The 16,963-nt window shown below is 50.6% G+C and overlaps 1 protein-coding gene across 1 annotated transcript in view; it reads left to right on the forward strand.

Annotated features, from left to right (window-relative positions):
- The window catches only part of slc18a2 (solute carrier family 18 member 2), a gene marked incomplete at both ends in the record, with an annotated part of 66,194 nt that extends 54,347 nt beyond the window's left edge, over nt 1-11,847 (forward strand). The window contains 6 exons of the mRNA XM_080507265.1: nt 171-249; nt 3,008-3,059; nt 3,864-3,927; nt 3,995-4,114; nt 4,197-4,330; nt 11,740-11,847. Of these exons, the coding sequence (XP_080363391.1) occupies nt 171-249; nt 3,008-3,059; nt 3,864-3,927; nt 3,995-4,114; nt 4,197-4,330; nt 11,740-11,847 (557 nt within the window). The remainder of the gene's footprint in view (nt 1-170; nt 250-3,007; nt 3,060-3,863; nt 3,928-3,994; nt 4,115-4,196; nt 4,331-11,739) is intronic.
- Between the last annotated feature and the right edge of the window lie 5,116 nt (nt 11,848-16,963).

Genomic DNA, 16,963 nt, shown 5'->3' on the forward strand with positions numbered 1-16,963 from the left:
ACGTACAGCAGCAGAGATAGAGATCTGCTTATCTCACCTTGTTTGTGTGTGTGTGTGTGTGTGTGTGTGTGTGTGTGTGTGTGTGTGTGTGTGTGTGTGTGTGTGTGTGTGTGTGTGTGTGTGTGTGTGTGTGTGTGTGTGTGTGTGTGTGTGTGTGTGTGTGTGTCCAGGCGTGGCGTTCCTGCCAGCCTCCATCTCCTACCTTATTGGAACCTACATCTTCGGCTCCCTGGCCCACAGGATGGGGAGGTGAGACGCCTCCATGCTTCCGCTGCTGCAAATGACTTTCTCTCTTTCATGTTTGTCACTTTGCCTTTATTGACTCACTGTTTGATTTGACTGTGGCTTTGTTCAGAACGCTGAGTTTATTGTGTCTGTTACCAGTCGCTCCCCCCTCAGTTCTGAACACACCTGCAGTTCTGAACACACCTACAGTTCTGAACACACCTGCAGTTCTGAACACACCTGCAGTTCTGAACACACCTGCAGTTCTGAACACACCTGCAGTTCTGAGCACACCTACAGTTCTGAACACACCTGCAGTTCTGAACACACCTGCAGTTCTGAACACACCTGCAGTTCTGAGCACACCTACAGTTCTGAACACACCTACAGTTCTGAACACACCTGCAGTTCTGAACACACCTACAGTTCTGAACACACCTGCAGTTCTGAACACACCTGCAGTTCTGAACACACCTGCAGCTTTGTCCAGACCAGGTGGAAGTTGATCCAGACCAGGTAGAGGTTAATCCAGACCAGGTGGAGGTTGGTCCAGACCAGGTGGAAGTTGATCCAGACCAGGTGGAGGTTGGTCCAGACCAGGTGGAGGTTGATCCAGACCAGGTGGAGGTTGGTCCAGACCAGGTGGAGGTTGATCCAGACCAGGTGGAGGTTGGTCCAGACCAGGTGGAGGTACCAGGTAGAGGTTAATCCAGACCAGGTGGAGGTTAATCCAGACCAGGTGGAGGTTAGTCCAGACCAGGTAGAGGTTGGTCCAGACAAGGTAGAGGTTGATCCAGACCAGGTGGAGGTTGGTCCAGACCAGGTGGAGGTTTATCCAGACCAGGCGGAGGTTGGTCCAGACCAGGTGGAGGTTGGTCCAGACCAGGTGGAGGTTAATCCAGACCAGGTGGAGGTTGATCCAGACCAGGTGGAGGTTAATCCAGACCAGGTGGAGGTTGATCCAGACCAGGTGGAGGTTAATCCAGACCAGGTGGAGGTTGAGCCAGACCAGGTGGAGGTTGGTCCAGACCTGGTGGAGGTTGGTCCAGACCAGGTGGAGGTTAATCCAGACCAGGTGGAGGTTAATCCAGACCAGGTGGAGGTTGATCCAGACCAGGTGGAGGTTAATCCAGACCAGGTGGAGGTTGGTCCAGACCAGGTGGAGGTTGATCCAGACCAGGTAGAGGTTGGTCCAGACCAGGTGGAGGTTGATCCAGACCAGATAGAGGTTGGTCCAGACCAGGTGGAGGTTAATCCAGACCAGGTGGAGGTTGGTCCAGACCAGGTGGAGGTACCAGGTAGAGGTTAATCCAGACCAGGTGGAGGTTGGTCCAGACCAGGTAGAGGTTGGTCCAGACCAGGTAGAGGTTGATCCAGACCAGGTAGAGGTCGATCCAGACCAGGTAGAGGTTGATCCAGACCAGGTGGAGGTTGGTCCAGACCAGGTGGAGGTTTATCCAGACCAGGTGGAGGTTAATCCAGACCAGGTGGAGGTTAATCCAGACCAGGTGGAGGTTGGTCCAGACCAGGTGGAGGTTAATCCAGACCAGGTGGAGGTTGGTCCAGACCTGGTGGAGGTTTATCCAGACCAGGTGGAGTTTGGTCCAGACCAGGTGGAGGTTGGTCCAGACCAGGTGGAGGTTAATCCAGACCAGGTGGAAGTTGGTCCAGACCAGGTGGAGGTTGGTCCAGACCAGGTGGAGGTTTGTCCAGACCAGGTGGAGGTTAATCCAGACCAGGTGGAGGTTGATCCAGACCAGGTGGAGGTTAATCCAGACCAGGTGGAGGTTGGTCCAGACCTGGTGGAGGTTGGTCCAGACCAGGTGGAGGTTGGTCCAGACCAGGTGGAGGTTTGTCCATACCATGTGGAGGTTAATCCAGACCAGGTGGAGGTTGATCCAGACCAGGTGGAGGTTGATCCACACCAGGTGGAGGTTGGTCCAGACCTGGTGGAGGTTGGTCCAGACCAGGTGGAGGTTAATCCAGACCAGGTGTAGGTTTATCCAGACGAGGTGGAGGTTGATCCAGACCAGGTGGAGGTTGGTCCAGACCAGGTGGAGGTTGGTCCAGACCAGGTAGAGGTTGGTCCAGACCAGGTGGAGTTTGGTCCAGACCAGGTGGAGGTTGGTCCAGACCAGGTGGAGGTTAATCCAGACCAGGTGGAAGTTGGTCCAGACCAGGTGGAGGTTGGTCCAGACCAGGTGGAGGTTTGTCCAGACCAGGTGGAGGTTAATCCAGACCAGGTGGAGGTTGATCCAGACCAGGTGGAGGTTAATCCAGACCAGGTGGAGGTTGGTCCAGACCTGGTGGAGGTTGGTCCAGACCAGGTGGAGGTTGGTCCAGACCAGGTGGAGGTTTGTCCATACCATGTGGAGGTTAATCCAGACCAGGTGGAGGTTGATCCAGACCAGGTGGAGGTTGATCCACACCAGGTGGAGGTTGGTCCAGACCTGGTGGAGGTTGGTCCAGACCAGGTGGAGGTTAATCCAGACCAGGTGTAGGTTTATCCAGACGAGGTGGAGGTTGATCCAGACCAGGTGGAGGTTGGTCCAGACCAGGTGGAGGTTGGTCCAGACCAGGTAGAGGTTGGTCCAGACCAGGTGGAGGTTAATCCAGACCAGGTGTAGGTTTATCCAGACCAGGTGGAGGTTGGTCCAGACCAGGTGGAGGTTGGTCCAGACCAGGTAGAGGTTGGTCCAGACCAGGTGGAGGTTGGTCCTGGAGACATGAACTTGCCTGTGATGCAGCTTCAGGTGACGCTGACTCCTCCTCTCCTCCCCAGGTGGCTCTGTGCTCTCGTTGGAATGGCCCTGGTTGGAATCAGTGTGATTTGTGTAAGTAGAACCAGGAAACACACTTTACCCACTGACGCTCTGCTGACTGACTGCAGCTGCTGGAGTTGAGGTTCCAGGATAATCCTGGGGAGAGGAAGAAGTTTCCAGGATAATCCTGGGGAGAGGAAGAAGTTTCCAGGATAATCCTGGGGAGAAGTGGTTTTATTTGCTGCCAGGGTTCACCTCAATGAGAAACAAACAGGAAACAAACTGAATAAATGGTGACTGCAACTAAAAAGGCCAAAACAATGAAAAAAGAATGAATTACCCAAAAAGCAAAATGTCAAATAAGTGGCTAAATATGATCAAAGTGCTAAAAATATTGCAGACTATCCAAAAGTCCAATACTGCTCAACACATGGAAAACAACTGAAAAGAGTAATAATAATGTTTTGATATTCATCATTCCAGTGATTTTGATTGAGAGGAAATGGTTTGAGTGGCTGAAGGTCTCAGAACAATGTGAACGTCTGAACATGGTTTCAGGCAGAAATCTGTGTTTTGGGGATAGAGTTTTATTGTCTGACCCAAGGTTGTCAGAAATCTGTCTTTTGACAAAAGAAAATGCTGAATACACACAAACATAAAAGTCATTAAGAACAGAACAGCAATATTCATATAATTAGTATTTAAAGGACAGTATACAACAACATTATTACTTGAATTGACCTAGAAGGCAACGGGCCGGCTGCAAGTTGTTGGAATTCTGTTTCCTCTGCTGTTGGGGGTGTGACTGCAGAGGGAATGAATGCTTCTGTGTCTATGATAGTCCTGTAGATGATAATCTACACTGTTTCTGCTCAGGTCCCGTTCGCCTCCAACATCTACGGCCTGATCCTGCCGAACTTCGGCATTGGCTTTGCAATCGGTGAGTGTGGCGCTGGCAGTGTGGCGGCGGTGGGGTGTGGCAGGGCTAACGAGGAGCTGTGTTCCAGGCATGGTGGACTCCTCCATGATGCCCATCATGGGCTACCTGGTGGACTTGAGGCACGTGTCCGTGTACGGGAGCGTCTACGCCATTGCTGACGTGGCGTTCTGCATGGGCTTCGCTTTGGGTGAGAAAAGCTCTTTGCTCTTTGCTCTTTGCTCCGCCAGGGAGCGCTCGGTCAGATAACCTGCTGGCACCTCCTCCTCCAGGTCCGTCCATCGGGGGATCCATCGCCGAGAGCATCGGCTTCCCCTGGCTCATGACCATCATCGGGATCGTGGATATCTTATTCTCTCCTCTCTGCATCTTCCTCAGAAATCCTCCAGGACAAGAAGAGAAAATAGTAAGAATCTCAGCAGCTTATCAAAAGTAACCAGAGCCGAGACGAACACATTGTGAAGCCCTGCAGGCTCCAGCCCTCTCCCAGGGCCACACCCCTGAAACCAAGAGAGCTGCTTATTGGTCGGTCTAACTGGCTGGTGACTTCACCATGAGACGGAGGTGTGTGACTGGGAGGCGTCAGGACCTGCAGGCTCCTGTTCTTCCTGCTCTTCAGCCAGACCTCCACTCCTCCACCTTCATGTCAGAACCACAGGAAGCCTGGAGAGAACCAATGCCTGGAACCACAACATGGTTCCCTCGTCAAAGATTCAGTGTTCTGATCAACATCTGGCAGACCAGAGAAGCTGATCAGTCTGAACCTCCATCATTAACCTCCATCAGTCTGAACCTCCATCATTAACCTCCATCAGTCTGAATCTCCATCAGTCTGAAAATCCATCATTAACCTCCATCAGTCTGAAAATCCATCATTAACCTCCATCAGTCTGAACCTCCATCATTAACCTCCATCAGTCTGAATCTCCATCAGTCTGAAAATCCATCATTAACCCCCATCAGTCTGAACCTCCATCATTAACCTCCATCAGTCTGAACCTCCATCATTAACCTCCATCAGTCGGAATCTCCATCAGTCTGAAAAATCCATCATTAACCTCCATCAGTCTGAAAATCCATCATTAACCTCCATCAGTCTGAACCTCCATCATTAACCTCCATCAGTCTGAACCTCCATCATTAACTTCCATCAGTCTGAACCTCCATCAGTCTGAACCTCCATCATTAACCTCCATCAGTCTGAACCTCCATCATTAACTTCCATCAGTCTGAACCTCCATCATTAACTTCCATCAGTCTGAACCTCCATCATTAACCTCCATCAGTCTGAACCTCCATCATTAACTTCCATCAGTCTGAACCTCCATCATTAACCTCCATCAGTCTGAACCTCCATCATTAACCTCCATCAGTCTGAACCTCCATCATTAACTTCCATCAGTCTGAACCTCCATCATTAACCTCCATCAGTCTGAACCTCCATCATTAACCTCCATCAGTCTGAATCTCCATCAGTCTGAAAATCCATCATTAACCCCATCAGTCTGAACCTCCATCATAAACCTCCATCAGTCTGAACCTCCATCATTAACCTCCATCAGTCTGAACCTCCATCATTAACTTCCATCAGTCTGAACCTCCATCATTAACCTCCATCAGTCTGAACCTCCATCATTAACCTCCATCAGTCTGAACCTCCATCATTAACCTCCATCAGTCTGAATCTCCATCAGTATGAAAATCCATCATTAACCCCCATCAGTCTGAACCTCCATCATTAACCTCCATCAGTCTGAACCTCCATCATTAACCTCCATCAGTCTGAATCTCCATCAGTCTGAAAAGCCATCATTAACCCCATCAGTCTGAACCTCCATCATAAACCTCCATCAGTCTGAATCTCCATCAGTCTGAACCTCCATCATTAACCTCCATCAGTCTGAACCTCCATCATTAACCTCCATCAGTCTGAACCTCCATCATTAACCTCCATCAGTCTGAACCTCCATCATTAACTTCCATCAGTCTGAACCTCCATCATTAACTTCCATCAGTCTGAACCTCCATCATTAACCTCCATCAGTCTGAACCTCCATCATTAACTTCCATCAGTCTGAACCTCCATCATTAACCTCCATCAGTCTGAACCTCCATCATTAACTTCCATCAGTCTGAACCTCCATCATTAACCTCCATCAGTCTGAACCTCCATCATTAACCTCCATCAGTCTGAACCTCCATCATTAACCTCCATCAGTCTGAATCTCCATCAGTCTGAAAATCCATCATTAACCCCATCAGTCTGAACCTCCATCATAAACCTCCATCAGTCTGAACCTCCATCATTAACCTCCATCAGTCTGAACCTCCATCATTAACCTCCATCAGTCTGAATCTCCATCAGTCTGAAAATCCATCATTAACCTCCATCAGTCTGAACCTCCATCATTAACTTCCATCAGTCTGAACCTCCATCAGTCTGAACCTCCATCATTAACCTCCATCAGTCTGAACCTCCATCATTAACCTCCATCAGTCTGAACCTCCATCAGTCTGAAAATCCATCATTAACCCCATCAGTCTGAACCTCCATCATTAACCTCCATCAGTCTGAACCTCCATCATTAACCTCCATCAGTCTGAACCTCCATCATTAACTTCCATCAGTCTGAACCTCCATCATTAACCTCCATCAGTCTGAACCTCCATCATTAACTTCCATCAGTCTGAACCTCCATCAGTCTGAAAATCCATCATTAACTTCCATCAGTCTGAACCTCCATCATTAACTTCCATCAGTCTGAACCTCCATCATTAACCTCCATCAGTCTGAACCTCCATCATTAACCTCCATCAGTCTGAACCTCCATCATTAACTTCCATCAGTCTGAACCTCCATCATTAACCTCCATCAGTCTGAACCTCCATCATTAACTTCCATCAGTCTGAACCTCCATCATTAACCTCCATCAGTCTGAACCTCCATCATCAACCTCCATCAGTCTGAACCTCCATCATTAACCTCCATCAGTCTGAATCTCCATCAGTATGAAAATCCATCATTAACCCCCATCAGTCTGAACCTCCATCATTAACCTCCATCAGTCTGAACCTCCATCATTAACCTCCATCAGTCTGAATCTCCATCAGTCTGAAAATCCATCATTAACCCCATCAGTCTGAACCTCCATCATAAACCTCCATCAGTCTGAACCTCCATCATTAACCTCCATCAGTCTGAATCTCCATCATTAACCCCATCAGTCTGAACCTCCATCATAAACCTCCATTAGTCGGAATCTCCATCAGTCTGAACCTCCATCATAAACCTCCATCAGTCTGAACCTCCATCATTAACCTCCATCAGTCTGAATCTCCATCAGTCTGAAAATCCATCATTAACCTCCATCAGTCTGAATCTCCATCAGTCTGAACCTCCATCATTAACCTCATCAGTCTGAACCTCCATCATTAACCTCCATCAGTCTGAACCTCCATCATTAACCTCCATCAGTCTGAACCTCCATCATTAACTTCCATCAGTCTGAACCTCCATCATTAACCCCCATCAGTCTGAACCTCCATAATTAACCTCCATCAGTCTGAACCTCCATCATTAACCTCCATCATTAAACCTCCATCAGTCTGAGCCTCCATCAGTCTAACCCTAAACCTCCATCAGTACAGGTCATGACCTCTGGTAGGGTTTCCAGCCACTCTTCTCTGAGTATCAGTATTTGGAGAATTTGATCTGGGTGGAGGTCTGGTCAGTGTCAATCTTCATTATCTTCATTCATTCACCCCACACACACACACACACACACACACACACACACACACACACACACACACACACACACACACACACACACACACACACACACACACACACACACACACACACACACACACACACAGGTTCTTTTTTCCTCCCAGAATAACTGATGATTCTTCTCCTGTGAACCAGAAACTGTTTTGACATGAACACATTTTGACTTTTGCGCCGGAGCTTCAGGGGAATTGAAGTGTGTCGTGTTTTACAGGCTTTAACTGGAGGGGAGCAACAGCTGAGAACCTCATGAACTGACTGACTGAACCTCATGGACCGACTGACTGAACCTCATGGACCGACTGACTGAACCTCATGAACTGACTGACTGAACCTCATGGACCGACTGACTGAACCTCATGAACTGACTGACTGAACCTCATGGACCGACTGACTGAACCTCATGAACTGACTGACTGAACCTCATGGACCGACTGACTGAACCTCATGGACCGACTGACTGAACCTCATGGACCGACTGACTGAACCTCATGGACCGACTGACTGAACCTCATGAACCAACTCAAACTCATGGATCAACTCAACCTCATAAACCGACTCAACCTCATCATCTACCTCCTCTTCCTCTGCCTCCTCTTCCTCTACCTCCTCTTCCTCTACCTCCTCTTCCTCTGCCTCCTCTTCCTCTGTCTCCTCTTCCTCTGCCTCCTCTTCCTCTGCCTCCTCTTCCTCTGCCTCCTCTTCCTCTGCCTCCTCTTCCTCTACCTCCTCTTCCTCTGCATCCTCTTCCTCTGCCTCCTCTTCCTCTACCTCCTCTTCCTCTGCCTCCTCTTCCTCTGCCTCCTCTTCCTCTACCTCCTCTTCCTCCTCTTCCTCTACCTCCTCTTCCTCTGCCTCCTCTTCCTTTACCTCCTCTTCCTCTACCTCCTCTTCCTCTGCCTCCTCTTCCTCTGCCTCCTCTTCCTCTGCCTCCTCTTCCTCTGTCTCCTCTTCCTCTGCCTCCTCTTCCTCTGCCTCCTCTTCCTCTGCCTCCTCTTCCTCTACCTCCTCTTCCTCTACCTCCTCTTCCTCTGCCTCCTCTTCCTCTGCCTCCTCTTCCTCTACCTCCTCTTCCTCTGCCTCCTCTTCCTCTACCTCCTCTTCCTCTGCCTCCTCTTCCTCTACCTCCTCTTCCTCTACCTCCTCTTCCTCTGCCTCCTCTTCCTCTGCCTCCTCTTCCTCTACCTCCTCTTCCTCTGCCTCCTCTTCCTCTGCCTCCTCTTCCTCTGTCTCCTCTTCCTTTACCTCCTCTTCCTCTGCCTCCTCTTCCTCTGCCTCCTCTTCCTCTACCTCCTCTTCCTCTGTCTCCTCTTCCTCTGCCTCCTCTTCCTCTGCCTCCTCTTCCTCTACCTCCTCTTCCTCTTCCTCCTCTTCCTCTGCCTCCTCTTCCTCTGCCTCCTCTTCCTCTACCTCCTCTGCCTCCTCTTCCTCTACCTCCTCTTCCTCTACCTCCTCTTCCTCCTCTTCCTCTACCTCCTCTTCCTCTGCCTCCTCTTCCTCTGCCTCCTCTTCCTCTACCTCCTCTTCCTCTACCTCCTCTTCCTCTGCCTCCTCTTCCTTTACCTCCTCTTCCTCTACCTCCTTTTCCTCTACCCCCTCTTCCTCTACCTCCTCTTCCTCTGCCTCCTCTTCCTCTACCTCCTCTTCCTCTGCCTCCTCTTCCTCTGCCTCCTCTTCCTCTGCCTCCTCTTCCTCTGTCTCCTCTTCCTCTGCCTCCTCTTCCTCTGCCTCCTCTTCCTCTGTCTCCTCTTCCTCTGTCTCCTCTTCCTCTACCTCCTCTTCCTCTGCCTCCTCTTCCTTTACCTCCTCTTCCTCTACCTCCTCTTCCTCTGCCTCCTCTTCCTCTACCTCCTCTTCCTCTGCCTCCTCTTCCTCTACCTCCTCTTCCTCTGCCTCCTCTTCCTCTGCCTCCTCTTCCTCTACCTCCTCTTCCTCTACCTCCTCTGCCTCCTCTTCCTCTGCCTCCTCTTCCTCTACCTCCTCTTCCTCTGCCTCCTCTTCCTCTACCTCCTCTGCCTCCTCTTCCTCTACCTCCTCTTCCTCTACCTCCTCTTCCTCCTCTTCCTCTACCTCCTCTTCCTCCTCTTCCTCTACCTCCTCTTCCTCTGCCTCCTCTTCCTCTGCCTCCTCTTCCTCTACCTCCTCTGCCTCCTCTTCCTCTACCTCCTCTGCCTCCTCTTCCTCTGCCTCCTCTTCCTCTGCCTCCTCTTCCTCTGCCTCCTCTTCCTCTACCTCCTCTTCCTCTGCCTCCTCTTCCTCTACCTCCTCTTCCTCTGCCTCCTCTTCCTCTGCCTCCTCTTCCTCTACCTCCTCTGCCTCCTCTTCCTCTGCCTCCTCTTCCTCTACCTCCTCTTCCTCTGCCTCCTCTGCCTCCTCTTCCTCTACCTCCTCTTCCTCTACCTCCTCTTCCTCCTCTTCCTCTACCTCCTCTTCCTCCTCTTCCTCTACCTCCTCTTCCTCTGCCTCCTCTTCCTCTGCCTCCTCTTCCTCTACCTCCTCTTCCTCTGCCTCCTCTTCCTCTACCTCCTCTTCCTCTACCTCCTCTTCCTCTGCATCCTCTTCCTCCTCTTCCTCTGCCTCCTCTTCCTCTGCCTCCTCTACCTCCTCTGCCTCCTCTTCCTCTACCTCCTCTTCCTCTGCCTCCTCTTCCTCTACCTCCTCTTCCTCTGCCTCCTCTTCCTCTACCTCCTCTTCCTCTGCCTCCTCTTCCTCTGCCTCCTCTTCCTCTGCCTCCTCTTCCTCTACCTCCTCTGCCTCCTCTTCCTCTGCCTCCTCTTCCTCTGCCTCCTCTTCCTCTACCTCCTCTTCCTCTACCTCCTCTGCCTCCTCTTCCTCTACCTCCTCTTCCTCCTCTTCCTCTTCCTCTACCTCATCTTCCTCTACCTCCTCTTCCTCTGCCTCCTCTTCCTCTGCCTCCTCTTCCTCTGCCTCCTCTTCCTCTACCTCCTCTTCCTCTACCTCCTCTTCCTCTGCCTCCTCTTCCTCCTCTTCCTCTACCTCCTCTTCCTCTGCCTCCTCTTCCTCTGCCTCCTCTTCCTCTGCCTCCTCTTCCTCTACCTCCTCTGCCTCCTCTTCCTCTGCCTCCTCTTCCTCTGCCTCCTCTTCCTCTACCTCCTCTGCCTCCTCTTCCTCTACCTCCTCTTCCTCTACCTCCTCTGCCTCCTCTTCCTCTACCTCCTCTGCCTCCTCTTCCTCTACCTCCTCTTCCTCTACCTCCTCTTCCTCTACCTCCTCTACCTCCTCTTCCTCTACCTCCTCTTCCTCTGCCTCCTCTTCCTCTACCTCCTCTTCCTCTGCCTCCTCTTCCTCTACCTCCTCTGCCTCCTCTTCCTCTACCTCCTCTTCCTCTACCTCCTCTTCCTCTGCCTCCTCTTCCTCCTCTTCCTCTGCCTCCTCTTCCTCTACCTCCTCTTCCTCTACCTCCTCTTCCTCCTCTTCCTCTTCCTCTTCCTCCTCTTCCTCTGCCTCCTCTTCCTCTACCTCCTCCACCACCTGCATGACCTGCTGCTCTCCATCACTCTGTGCAGACGTCGTGTTCTAACATCTGACCCGCTTCCATCCACTCATCATTCCTTCCAACCATCTGCTCCGCTCCATGGCTCCATCCAGTCCAGGAATCCAGTCCATATTTTCCATGTGTGACTGTGAGAAGCCTCAGGACCTTGTGGATTGTTGGACCAGCAGCTCCAGGAGCTGCAGGTTCCTGCTGTTTGGACTTCCTTCTGGACAGAGTGTGAACTTACCTGTAGGGAAAAACCGGACGACGACGGCCACAGACAAATGTTTTAGCTCAAAAATCGTTTTTTCTAATCTGAATTTATTGGAAGTTTAACTGAGATTATAGGTGACTGATGGGAACGTGAAGACGCAGGACATATTTTAAAAAGAAAAGCATTTCGGGAGCTTTTCACTGCAGGACAAAACCATGTTATAAAGTGAGAAGCATTAAAAAGTCAAGGTGGAAGCAAGGTGTTGTGAGGCCAGCCCAGTAATTCACCGCTCGCCCCACGCCTCTCTCTCTCCAGGCCATTCTGATGGACTCCAGCTGCTCCATGAAGACCAGGTCGTACTCCACTCAGGGGACCTTCTACCAGGGCGGCGACATGGATCCAGAAGACGACGAGTATGACTGACAGGACACAGGTTACCCTCAGAGGATCTATTTTGTTCTACGAAAAAGGAAGAAATACACAAGAAAATAAAAAAAAAAACAGCCAAGATGTTTGCGTGTGAAAGTCCTGCGTTCAGTCCTCACTGTTTGGTGTCTTCGTAGCCGTTCTGCAGCAAAGCAGCTTCTTCTTCTGTGGTTGCAGGCCGTTTGTGTGGGAGGGGTTTCATTCACATATTAATTCCAGCCGACAGCCTCACGAGACGGAGACACGAGTCTCGTGGCGGGTTCAGACCCGGGGCGTCAGAAAGGAAGCTGCGTGGTCCAATCAGGTGGCAGGATCAAGCGCAGCCACAAATTCACACAATATCTTCTATTTTTATTCATCAATTAAAGTAACTGCTAAGTTTGTTTGCAACGTGTTGCTCCGTCTGAGTTGCTGTCACAACACGGATCACCTGTAGCTAGCCGCATTAGCGTCACAGCCAAACGGAGGCCCCGCCCACAACACAACGGTCCATGTTTTCACCAATCATATGTACGACATCACTTTGAGCCGTGTTCATGGTGACTGTTGGACAACAGGTCTTTTAAGAAAGACCAGAGAAAGATGGTTTCAGCTCGTGTGGACGGAGGAGAGGACATGCAGTGAGACGTTTTCATTTGACATCTCAAACACATTCAAAGAAGCATGAAGTAAGGGGTTTGTGTGCGTGTGTGTGTGTGTGTGTGTGTGCGTGCGTGCGTGTGTGTGTGTGTATGGGGGGGGGTCTTGCTTTCACTGTTTGTAATCCAGATGTGTCCGTCCTCTGATGATCTGCTGTGTGTCTCCTCACTGCTCCCAAACTGTCGGTTGTACTATAATGAAGATGTTTGTGCAGAAAGTGTTTGTCTTTGGGAAAAATTACCAGCTCTGACACACACACACACACACACATACACACACACACACACACACACACACACACACACACACACAAACAATATATATGTGGTGTTGTCTTAAAAGCCTCGTGTGTCTCGCTGAGAAAAATCTAAAACTGTGTTTGATGAGTCGTGAGACTGGAAGCAGCTGATTTCAATAAACTGGAAACTTCCATGTGGTCATTTAGAAAAACTCTCTTCATTTCTCTCCACCTCACATCGACTGCTGCGGGAGGGTGTGTGTGTGTGTGTGTGTGTGTGTGTGTGTGTGTGTGTGTGTGTGTGTGTGTGTGGAGGAATCAGCCACTATATTACAGGTTTTTACATTTGCTAAAACACAATTTGCCAACTCAGCTGGTCTCGTCAAAATACTCGTCACATAACTCACAAAACCACACATCCAAAGTGCAAAATACCTTGCATGTCCTTCAACCAAAACTACATACGGCATTAGGGTCAAACTTTTGCACCAACACTTCAGTTGTATCACCAGATGTTCGTCTGGTTGGTCAACACACTGCTGAGCAGGATGGGACGTTCTCTTCTTACTACACTTTGCCATACTACTAAAATAGTTCAAATGGGAGAAAATACATCAGATTGTGCACATGCACAGAAACATTTGAAACATTTGTATTTTTTTTTTTTTTAGTTTGTTGTGTTTTTAAGTTTTTAGTTTTTTGTGCGTCATGTACTGCAGTCAGTCCTCTTCATGGCTCAGCAGTCATCTGGACGCTCAATGCTCAGAAAGGACGGCTGAAGACACATCAGACGTGTTGCTCAAATCCTCTAGATCTGTCTAGAACATCCTCACGACTTGTCACCGTATCATTTTGTCTAAATCCATATTTGTTCATCAAAATATAGTGAATTATCGTCTTGAGACTTCCTGTTTGTATTACGCCCAGTAACGAGCAACGTGATTGGTCAGTTGTGTTTATGGTTTTGAAAGACATCATCCCCTGGAGGCCGGGAGGGACACTGCAGCTAGTTCCAGGAGAGCTGCTGGTCTCTGCCCACCAACCGTTAGCACTGTGGCTAATGCAGATGGGCTTTTTCCATTAACCACACCAAGCCCATCGCTCCCGGTAACTGCACCCAGGACACCTGTGAAGCTTCCCAGATACAACGGGACAACGCTGCTGGCGCCGTACCTTTGTCAAGTTCAGCTCGCCGCACTGCACAGTGGATGGAGTGACGGGGAGGCAGCCACTCACCTGGCCCTGGCATTGGAAGGGAAGGCGGTACAAGTGGTGCTTGACCTCACCCCGGCAGACCAGCGAGACCTCCACCACCTGACGACAGCACTGCAGAGGCGGTTTGGGCAGCGACGTTCCACTGACCACAGCAGGGAGCATCTGGCCAGTCGCTGCCGACAGGAGGGTGAGAGCCTGGGCACCTTCGCCGCCGATCTGCAACTGTACGCCCCAACAAGGTTACCCTCACTTTGAAGCAGCTGTCCAAGAGGAGCTGGCCCTCCACGCCTTCGACCTGAGCAGCTACGTCAGCATGTTCGCCTGTCGTTGCCCCGGTCACTCACCGAGGCTCTGCATGAAGCTGAACGGGCTGAAGTGGTGCTCTCCCCACTCCCCTCTCTGTATGTGGTTTCTAGGTTTTGAAAGACGGCCTCTGATTGGTTCTTCATTCTGACTCATCCTGATGAATTTAGAGGAACTTTGCTTCCAAGAAGTTGAGGAATTCTATCTGCAGAATCCACAGGTGCTTTTAACTCTATAGGCCTTTGATCTATCTAATCTTTCATTTCAAAAATGTCCAAGTATTGAGAGTGACGCTTGTTCCCTCAGCAGTGATCCAGTGTGACAGACGGACTGAGCTGGAGGAGTTCTGAGAGAACTAAGAACTCATGAGAGGAGAAGAGGAACTGCTTCACACTTCAGAGCTGCTCAGTTCAGGCTGCAGAGAGAAGCAGCGTCAAACTACAGGGGGGAAACAAGTACAGGTAGTGAAGTTTGGAGTACAGGTACGGGTACAGGTGCTGGCAAAGGTACAAGTACCAGTACAGGTACAGGTACAGGTGGAAACCATCACAAATGAAAAAAAGCCATCATCTTAAAAGAAAAAAATTAATGTTTTAACAAATCAAGAAAAGATATTAGAAGCATCAGCAGCAATGTGATGGAGAAAACGAAATATGTTGCTAATAAAAAATGGGGACGCCCAGATTGTTTGGGTTGAACAAACCAAAGCAGTGATTTCTGCCTTCTGGACCATGTGGTTCCTCTCAGCGCTTCAGAAACCAAACAGAGGGCTCTGGGTGGCCGTCACTCTCCGTCCTGTACCTCCATCAGCTCTCGCTCTTGTCCTCTTCTTCTCTCTGCTACGTCTTCCATGCTGCTCACCTGTGGTCTTGTCCTGGTGCTTCCCTCCTGAGTGAAGTGGTCACCAGTCACCATGGAGCTGTTTGGTCGGGTTCCTCTCATCCTGGCAGATTAGCTCATCTATTATTATTTTAAATGTTTTCAAATATCAAACACGTGACTTCCTGTCAGGTTAAAACCTGCGAAGACCTCTGATCAGCCAGAACGTTGCATGTGGTGACCACAGTTTGAACAAAGCAGTGTAAAGTCTGTTTGCAGTGAATCCTGGAGTCCCGTCACACAACTGGCAGACGAGATAAAGGCAATTCAACAAGAAGTACAAGTGAGAGAAACCGACTAAATGATGAGAACGTTGATAGAGTGGAGGTGAGGCAAGGAGAGCCTGAAAACCATCACACGGAGAAATCCTATTATCATTTAAAGACCAGGAGGACACCCGAGGCTTTTATTTATTATAATAATGTTGATTCTGTATAGATTCATGTTTCTAGCCGAGGATGACTTTGTCACGCCCCACTCCTCAGAGGCCTCCTAGGGGCGTGGTTGGGTGTGTTTCTCTCTCCTCTCCTTTTGGTTTTCAGGAAGTGGAGCTGCTGAGGGATTCACCACCTGATTCAGTTCAGCTGCGACGACCGGGTGGAGCTCGTTGTCTCCTGATCAGCTACACCTCTTAAACGGTGCTCGACTCCACTCGGCGCTGGATCGTAAAACTCCCTGAGTTAGTAGACCTGCATGTGCTGTGTCCCAGTTTAGTCTTTTAACTAACGCCGCTTCCTTTTGCTTCTCTTTGAAGACTTGCCAGCCTCAACTTCCTTGGTTTCCTGACCCACCGTGACCAGACCAAACTCGTACCCCAGTTGCTCCCGCCTCAGCTAGCCGCCTTGGCCTCCTGCCTCCGGAGCCTGCAGCACCTTCGATTCTCTCTTGTGAAAAGAATAAACTCTTCCAAGCGTACTCATCTGTCTCCCACTGGTTTCTCCGCACCTGAGCCTCTGAAGTCCCACCATAACAGTACGATCCAGCCAACATGAGCTCAGCGGAGAACCAACAAGGAGCAGACTTGACCGCTGCCGTCCAACAGGCCTTGGAGAACCAGGACTCTCGGTTGGGTCATCACAATGCCCTGCTTCAGAGTCTGGTAGAGAATAACCGTGCGATATTAAACCAGGTCTCACAGCTAACCTCCCAGCTCTCTGCTCTCTCTGCTTCACCGAGCACCACGGCACCGGCTCCAGCTCCCCGCCCCGACAACCCAGCTCGCCAACCTGCCTACTATTTCCGTGAGCCCCCTGCACCAACTCCGGAGAGGTATGTGGGAGATCTGGGTTCCTGTCAGGCCTTCCTAACCCAGGTGGGCCTGGTTTTCGAGCTGCAACCCATAACCTACTCATCTGACCGCGCCCGGGTGGCGTACCTGCTGGGACTCCTGTCTGGGGCCGCTAGGGACTGGGGAACCGCCCTGTGGGAGAGCCAGGCCCCAGTTTACCAGTCCTACCAGTCCTTCATCGTGGAGATGAGGAAGGTTTTTGACCATCCGGTCCACGGCATGGATGCTGGGGATCGACTGACACTCATTCGCCAGGGCACTCGCAGCACGGCTGAGTTCGCTGTGGAGTTCCGGACCCTGGCCGCTGGAAGTGGGTGGAATGATCGAGCCCTCCAAGGGGTCTTCTTCCGAGGTCTGCCGGAACACCTGAAGGATGAGCTGGCTGCTCGTGAACGCCCACGAGACCTGGAGGGTCTGGTCTCCCTCTGCATCAGCGTGGATAACCGCATCCGGGAGCGTCAGCGTGAGCGTTCTTCCCGCTGGACCCGGACTACGTCCCAACCTCAGGCCGAGCGAGGCAGTATGGAGGACTCGTCAACCGCCACGGACGC

This window comes from Blennius ocellaris (genome assembly GCF_963422515.1).
Source record: "Blennius ocellaris genome assembly, chromosome: 13".
In the NCBI taxonomy this organism is placed as follows: domain Eukaryota; kingdom Metazoa; phylum Chordata; class Actinopteri; order Blenniiformes; family Blenniidae; genus Blennius; species Blennius ocellaris.